Source organism: Aplidium turbinatum, chromosome 2 (genome assembly GCF_918807975.1).
Source record: "Aplidium turbinatum chromosome 2, kaAplTurb1.1, whole genome shotgun sequence".
NCBI lineage: Eukaryota > Metazoa > Chordata > Ascidiacea > Aplousobranchia > Polyclinidae > Aplidium > Aplidium turbinatum.
The window spans coordinates 19887975-19896806 of NC_137473.1; the positions used below are offsets into that span (position 1 = coordinate 19887975).

At 34.7% G+C, this 8832-nt stretch overlaps 1 protein-coding gene across 1 annotated transcript; it reads left to right on the forward strand.

Moving 5' to 3' along the window:
* The first annotated feature begins 4775 nt into the window (after window positions 1-4775).
* Window positions 4776-8544, forward strand: LOC145786427 (uncharacterized). Its single transcript, XM_082598083.1, has 2 exons — window positions 4776-5066; window positions 6433-8544. The coding sequence occupies exons 1-2, from the start codon at window positions 4826-4828 to the stop codon at window positions 7167-7169; spliced, it is 978 nt and encodes a 325-aa protein (XP_082454209.1). The 5' UTR covers window positions 4776-4825; the 3' UTR covers window positions 7170-8544.
* Window positions 8545-8832: the final 288 nt, after the last annotated feature.

The window sequence follows — 8832 nt, forward strand, 5'->3', positions numbered from 1 at the left end:
CTGATGAAACTGATTAGTCTGTTTGTGCAACTGCCCAAATTAGCGTGACACAGTTTCTCCAAAATGAACAAATTCAATAATTTTTCCCATTTACATAACTGTATTGTTTAGATTTGTGCAACAAAAAAATACGAAATTATCTGATCATAGTCTATTTGTAAAACTGCCCAAATTGGCATGATGCAGTTGCTTCGGCATCAAAATTTACAAAGTCTTTAATTTTTTTTATAATATCCATAAATGCATCATCTTGATTTGGGCAACTACAAAATATGAATTTATATAAATCTGGTGAATACTTTTATAAAACAATTCGGGTAGAGAGGTTACAGTACTTTTTCAACCATAAACGGACATACCACAACATTTAACAAAAAAAATGTTATACCTGTTAAATGTAATGTTAATATTGTGGTGTTGCTTAGCTTTGTTTGGTTACTTTTATAAAACTACCCAAATTAAAATGATGCAGTTGCGCCCTAAAGTAAAAAAATATATAGCCTATTTAGTTTGTTTATGCAACTGTGTCATGTTAATTTCACCAACATTTAAAATGCTACTATATTCATTTATTTCAAAGCTTTCCAAACTCAAAACCTGCCATGCAAGCTGGCAAAATATTTGTTTTGCAAGATCTTGTGTGAAACATGGCAGCTCCACTTATTTTCATTAATATCTTGACTTCTGTTCTGTGGAGACAGATCTAGTTGTTTGCATTAACTTGACCTGCTTTTTCTGGTTGCAAAAAAATGTTGGCAAGCTGCATGCGTATCTTCAAAGATGAAGATTACTTTCGTAAGAAATTCTAGCTAGCTGGTGATCTTGTTATGTTAGTTTTTCTTTTTATGTTAGTATCATGCACCGCATACATTATATTTGGGAAATTTCTATAAAAGCGTGCAGATTTGGGCAAATTTACGTTCTGCCCCCCCCCCCCCCCCCCCCCCAAAAAAATGGTTATTGACTGACATAGGACGATATCTTAAATGCGAGCAATAAGAAATGAAGAGGTAGAGATGTTTTGTCGTATGCAGACTTACGCCCAGTAGTTGAATATTTGCAATAGATCAAGGAAAAGTACGAGAAGGTAAGGAAGCCACTCTTTGTGTCCATTTTCAGGCATGATTTTAAGTATCTGCCAAAGACACAGCCACATGCTCTTAAGCGGTGTCGAACAGGCGACCTTTCAAAAGACGAGCCAGTCTTCTCACCATTAGGCAATGCAACCCACGATTGACCATGATGCTTTCGCGTGCACCAAATATGCTTTTGTGCAGATCTACCGTCCTTTCCTTCTACTAATTCTAAACTCTACCAGTACAAACAATAAAGAAATGCCTGTAACTGTTAAAAAAGTTAAAGGTTGTCCGTTTCCGTTTCTACGGTAGCTGAAAAAAAGCTTTTATTACGATAAACAAAGCAGAAAAAAGGGTATGAAGAAAGAAGATCAACAAGCAAACACCATTGTTAATGTCTTTGGTATAACAAGACCTGTAATTGTATCAAGACTTAACAGACGCAGAAGTGAAAGCACTGATTGGAAATTAAAATTATTAAACTGGTATAAAACTCTTGCTGTCATTTGATATGCAAGTATAAAGTGGACCCCTTGAAAAATATGCGTCACTGGTTGTCCAAATAATGCACAAAAGCGAACAAGTTTATCAAAATATGAGCCCAGTAGCTACCAACAGCCTGTCTTACCCGAATTGTTGTTGGCTACATTTTAACTTATTCTGTAACGTCTGTTAACTTTAGCAACGAGTTTTCCGTTACTTGTAAACAATTTTTCATTGGTAACACAGAGGAGAACTTTTTAATCATTCGTTGTCAAAATTCAGAGAGGTCAGACTCATTTTCACCAAATTTTGTGTTCTTTAGAGTTATCAATTCAATGTGTTGTCATAAAACTGTGGCCAAATAAACCAGTGATCTGGTCTACTTTTATAAGCTTTGTAAATGATTTGCTACAGACAGCTTGAAGTCCCAGCTTAGTGTGCATATAGGCTATGTATACTTGCAGCTCTAGCTTTGATGTTATCGAGATGGGCTGAGAAGGTTTGTAATTTCTTTTCCTTTTTTATTATAAATCGACTTCAAGATGCTGCTTGCTCGACACATGAGATTAACTACAAATATGATAGCGCGTTTTTTTGATGAACCCACTCGAAACTACGGCTCACTTAAAATTACCTTACAGTATATCTGGAAATTTTCAAAACAATTGACAGCTTTAAACCACATTACGCAAATACAGTAGTGTAAAAAGTAACCGAAAACCAAATATAAAAAAAGAACTGAACTGTCATTTACGATTTGCGGTTGAAATTTCTCAGAACGTTGCTTGCAAAGGATCAGACTTTCAAGCATGAAGATACTTGGTCACACAACGAAAAAGTTCAAATCAACAAGTTGACGATTGATTGAAATGTTGTAAAGCGGTTGAATTGCAGCTGATTTCTGGCCGCTTGGCAAAGTACGCGCCAACGAGCCGAAACGGAGACAAACTTTCCGCTCTTAAAACTTATGGTATTTGTTTACTCGAAAAGATGGAGGCAAACTCATTTTTTCGACCAAGTTCCTTACTTTTTAAAAATAAGAAAATGTTGAGCAATTGCTTCATTTATGTAATACGGCAAGTAGGTTTGGGAAGCTACATGACAATAGAACGAAAAGACAGTTACTACTTAAAATCAAAATAAACCGCTGCCGTTATTGTGGGAAGTTGAGGAAGTGCAAGCAAAAAATATTAGGATAAAATAACAGTCGTTGCACTTCAGTTTTAGCTTCGTGTATTGGAAGTTGAGTAAAGATTTTACTGTCTGGGCAGTATTATTGGATGAAATCAACCCTCAGGTCTAGTTCATACTTCGCTAAGGTCGTTGAAAGTATTGCTGCAAAATGTCGAAGAACATTTTACGGTTAGATTTTTTATCGCAGCCCAGATTTATAAAAAGATACTCGTCTTTTATTACAGCAAACCGTACGCTGGCCACTATAAATCAAACAAAACGATAAAAATACTATGCCTCATAAAAGTATGGGTTTGTTTTATTATCTCTCGACAACTACAGTGAGTTTTTGGCTGTTGGGTGTCTTTCAATTTGTATTGTATTTGCAATAAGCAACTGACTTGGTGAAAGAAGCAACGTCAAAATTAACAGCAATGGCTCAACTCTCGTGCCATGCGCTTGAGTAACCCACTCTCAGAAAAGCTGTGTAGCCTATCCAACTGCATCTAGTGAATGGGAAAATTCACAAACAATAGCATTTCAACAATACGCAGAAACTTTACCCTGCCAGTCTTGGCAACCAAGCCTAATTCAGTAGTTCAAAGTCTTTAGTAGAATGCGAAACTGCCAAGATCAAGGTTCTGACGAGGCTTTCTCTGGCCAAGAATACACATTTCAGTTGTAGGCTACAGTCGATCGATAAATGTAAACATATTGTACCCCTTCTCATTGCTTTATATAAGAATGAACACAGTTGGTGCCATTTTTCAATTCTTTGTTATAAGAGACCCTTACCTAGAATGGAATTCAAATCTATCAGCTCCGAAAAAAATCCAATAGTGTTTTGTAAGAAAACTGAAACGTGATATAAAGACACAAAAGACATTACGTAAAACGTTTATGAAAAAAGGTAAATGCTCTAAAATTACAGCATTTTCCAAAAAAAAAAGCATAACTGCTTAAGGAATAAATGCATCAGGTAGGATGAAAGTTAATGGAAATAAAACTTTATTACACAAATCAAACATCATATATAATACGTAGAAAAATAAAATGAAACAGGAAAAAACAAAAACTGCACAGTGTTGACTAGCTCAACACTCAACAATAAACACTAGAATCTCAAAAGTCACTGCAAACGGCGTCAAACAGATCACATGATGTGACATGAATTGATAAATTTAATATATAGTATTTAACCATTGTATTTTGTTTAGATGTAAAAGTACTGTTATTCCTGAAGAGAACGTCTTGTGATGTCGAAAACGTGTGTTATTTGTGTAGTTTTTTTTTTACTTTTGTAAATAAGTTATTCTTGTAATAAACTTAAAAATGTTAAATTTAATTACGTTGCTGGGCTTCGTATGCTGATGGTTCAACAAGGCAAACTCACTACCTTATGGTATACCTTACAAATTCTAATTTAAACTCAAATTTATTTGAATTGAATCTTTTAATCGTTTAGTGTAGGCTACTTGGTTTGTTAAAAAAAAAATAGAAAAAATCTTGCATGTCATTCATGGTTATCGCATTAGGGCTTCATAAAACATCATAGCCTACATTATGCATTTAATAAATGTGCAGGTCTAACATTATAGGTTACGCCACTTTTTCTCCTTCGGTAATTGGTTCAAGCAGCGCTGTTCGACTCTTGAGGTGTGAGCATAACCAATTCGAAAACAGCTTCCCATTTAGCGGCACCTAATGGATAGAATATTTCACAGACAACAGCACTTGATCTTCAAGCAGAAACTCTACTCTCTCAATCTCTGTGACTGTGCCTGCGTCTGTCCAGGTTCTGCAAGTATGAGAATCTGGTGGGATTATGCTCGCAAAAAAGTTTCTTTAGTCTGAGGAAAAAAGTGTCGTAATCAAACAATCAATTGTGAGCTGAAGTTTTCACTGCTGGAAATGGATTTTGAATAATTGTGTCATTTTTTCTTTTTCATTATTGTTCAAAATTCAAAGCAAACATCAAATCCTACAACTTCCTATTAGCTGGGAGCAAATATATAAATAGATACTTTTTCTTTGTAGTGACGTATAACTTGAATTGTGTTAAATATCTGATTGATCAGGCCTGGCATTTGGACATGATCAATAAGGCAAGCCCTATCCGAATGGAAATCATTGGTGGCATGGAAGATCCAATTGCTACAACGCCAAATGAAACTTTTAACACGACGCAATTACAGAACTACAACGGCCATAAAGTTAAAATCATGTGGTTGTTGTCAATGACGTTTTGTTACATCACAACACCCATTTTGTGTTACATTGTTATTTCACTTAGCTATCACGGATACAAGGCCAAGACAATGCTGGCATGCGGAGGTGCGGTATTTTGGTGTCCGACGTTTTTTTCGTATACAATTGTTCGTAGAACAATTGTTCGTAAAATTAATTCTTTGTAACACGATTCTTCGTAAAGCATTTTTTCGTACATGCAATTGACCGTAATAGTAATTGTTCGTAAAACAGTTATAATTCTTTACGAACAATTAATTAGGGTAGCGTATATGCTAGAGATGTGCTAGATGTGACGTGCTGTAGACGAGCACAGAGTGTAGAGTCCCTGATTCAGAATGGCAGCAAAAAAGGAAAGCCAAAACTTTGTATGGTGGCCAGCTTTATTACAAAGATTATAGTGCACTTAACGCACAAAGGCAAGAAACTACTTATTGGAAATTTGAGCATTTTCAAAGGAAATGTTCTGCACGTGTAACAACAGGGGCGCCGAAACAATTATTGACTGGGGGGCAGGATTAGGAAAAAAGGGCACTTTTGTTGCTGAAAGGCCAATTTTTTTAAAACTTTTAAGATAAGATATAGCGATAACGCTCATCTATCAGCTCACTATCGAGTAATGATACAAGTGTCCGGTATACAAAGAAGGACATCATGTTATGTCATAATGATGTAACCTACTGTGTTGCAGAATTTGTGCTGTGAATATTATTTTGAGCTTTTGATTGAAAGCTTTTGATTAACGATTTCAAAAATATTTTCATTGTCGAATATCTTGAAAACTAGAGCCAATTCGAAAAAACTAAGTGCATTTTCGGAATCAGGGGCCATGAAATACTTTAAAATGACTCTCACCTTTATTTGTGCCAAAAATTTTTTGTTGGCCTGTGTTATAATTAGGCTAAAAGCGAATAGCAAAAATTGTTAGATTGCAAAATGTGCAGTAGCTTACATGACTTTAAAAGGGCACCATTGCCCCCTGTCCCTCCATGATGCCCCCCTGCCCCCCGCTTTCGGCGCCCCTGAATAACAACTGAAAAATTGTTCACAAACAATTGACCTATCACCTGTTTACAAACAATTCATTATACGAACAATTGATGTACACGAAGAAATGATTTACGAAGAATTGTTTTACGAAGAAAGGAAGTCGTAAATGCATAAACTTGGTTTGTCAACATAACTTATCTCATAACTTCATATTTTATATTTTTTATTGTGTTTTCATCGATTCATCGACACAAATCAGACTAAGTTCAATGTGAATAAAGTTGGTAATTGTAAGCATAAATAAAATTGTGGTAGACGAAACGACGTTTTGTCAACTACAATTTTATTTACAATTACCAACACTAACTTTGACTTGTTACATTTTGAAAAGAAACTGTCAGATAAAATATGATGAAACTTTATCACAGATTGGAGATAAATTTGTTCACCTTGTCTATTTAAGGTACAAGAGAGACCCGAGCAAGACAAGCCGCTTCCGTGGTAAACTTGCTTATCTGGATAGCCGCTATCTTTACAGCTCTTCACGTAGCTACCGGACTTCCTCTCATTGGGAAAGCATCAGACACGTTCTGTTCCATCCAGGACGACATTCAAAACGTGTTGTTTGGTTGTAGTATTATCTTGATTTACTTTGCATTGTGGTACAGAGTTTATAAAGTTCTATACACAAACCCACTCATGTTCAATGACCGAGTTCCTCTGATTTTAAAGGTTGTTAATGTTTTGTTTGTGGTATTTTTACTTTTATCGTTTGTTGTTGAATTGGCTTTGTTCTTCTTTGATCCTCCAAATGCTTCCAATGAGTTTGGATGTCAATATGTAGCAAGCAGCAATGGTGAAGTAAAATGGATTGTTCTTATCAGTTGCATGGTTGTCTTTCAACTATCATTATTACTTACGTTTACCTACCCGTTGTACATGCACAATCGCAACATGCTACGACAAAGCTTTGATGTTTCATCTGTCATTCCGATCGTAAAGCGAGCTGCCATCATAACCGGTGTGTGCATATTGTCAGACCTTCTGACAGCATGTTTCAGCCTTTTGTACGACCAATCAACAACTTACTTTAGCCATATCGTATATAGCGTAAATTTAACGCTTAATTTGATGGGTGGAGTACTATCCAGTGCTGATTGGAGACAGAAGCTTATGCCATATGGCTGTTATATGAATTAACACAAACTTGATGTTTAATTGAAACACTATTTGCAAAATTTACTGATAAAGAGTTTCCATTTTAATTGTTTTGCAGACAATACCGTAAAATAATTACTTGTGACTGGTATAATCGTTATAATGTCATTTTTTACCTTTGCTTGTTTTAAAATTTGATGGTGTCTTGTATAATTACAAGGAAGCATAAGGGTTTTATCAGGTAAAAAGTTTGAGCACCACTGGTTTAGTTAATCACTTTTTGATGCCACGTTGCAGCTTTAGCATAAGTTATTTGTGAAATAGTGATGTGTCTTACAATCTGGTTGCTTTTATAAACACGAGGTGTCTTAAGTTATATTGAGAATAAACTTGATTAAAAAATCACACACCACAAGTATATATTTTCATTATTAATGTATTGATTCCTGAAATTTTTACATTTCCAACTAGCATTTATATCTTAGATTGATAGTTTGCGAGCGAAAACTGAATGAATGATAGTAGAGTTTTAAACTTTTTTCAATGATGATTTAGCAATGTCATTAACAGGTGATGTTATTAATTAAATGTTATAAACCTATCATCACTGTCAAGGGTTCTGAATAAAAATTCGTCACCTCGCATTTAATAGATATACATCATCAACATTTTTTGAATTTTTTAATACTGTATGCTGAGTGTGTCCTTCTGTCCTATAAAACAAAAATCGAAATTTGGCCTTTAATTTTTTAAGTACATGGTTCTGTTCTTTGATGTTAATAGCACCGTATGTCAAACATACTGCATGTTTCTATTCACAGTTTTGAAATACTCTATAAAAAGAAGAACTTAGTTTTGAAGTTGCTGAAGTCATGCTGTCCGAACACGTTAAACCTTACGTCAAGCAACTAAAAGTTCTAAAAACAAATATACATTTACGTACTAGAATTTTTGAATTAATGTTCAAATATAATCATAGTTGGTGCTTCTTGCTTACCTATTATGTATATATCTTGCAATATTGAAAGGCAAATAAACAATCTCTCTCCTTCTTTTAAACATTTATGGTTTTGAATTTCACCTTTAGGTGTACATCAAATTCTTTCTTTTTTTACAGAAATTAATATATAGGATAATTTTTTTATAACTCTACCTTGTGCACTGCTACACTACCTTTGTCTATATTTTTAATCTTTTAATTTTGCTATTTCAAAGTATGGCGGCCCTTATACACAGGCTATGATAAAGTGTAGCTTAAACTTTGAGTGAATGCCGATCTGTTAGTAGCCAAAATTGTTAGTATAATAAATAGATAGTTTGAGTATTCGTTAAAACATGTAGTCTTTGTGTATATTTTGTGTGATTTTGAGTTACTTTTGTACTATTGTTACCATTCAAATAACGGACTGGATTTGGCACGTGCTGGAAATCCAAAAAAAGGTTTGGCAACACTGGTAATTGGGAAAGATTTGTATTTTTTTAATAGGAGTTTTGCAATGATTTGAGATTCAGTGATCACACTTTGGCAATTTGGATTCTCAGGGATATAAAGTGAATTTAGCTTACATTTTAAAATCGTAAATACATCGGCCTTCAGTCAGGCCTCCAGTTTACACGTTGGCAAGGCTTGTGTACTATATCCAGTACATCGCTATACTTTAAAATAACAGAATCCGTCTCTAGATTTAGTGCCTTAATCCGCTTC

Excerpts from the sequence above, each read along its gene's own strand:
- LOC145786427 (XM_082598083.1), top strand. The coding sequence starts at position 4,826 with ATGATCAATAAGGCAAGCCCTATCCGAATGGAAATCATTGGTGGCATG. Across the intron at positions 5,067-6,432 it reads GACAATGCTGGCATGCGGAG|GTACAAGAGAGACCCGAGCA; the intron begins GTGCGGTATTTT and ends TGTCTATTTAAG.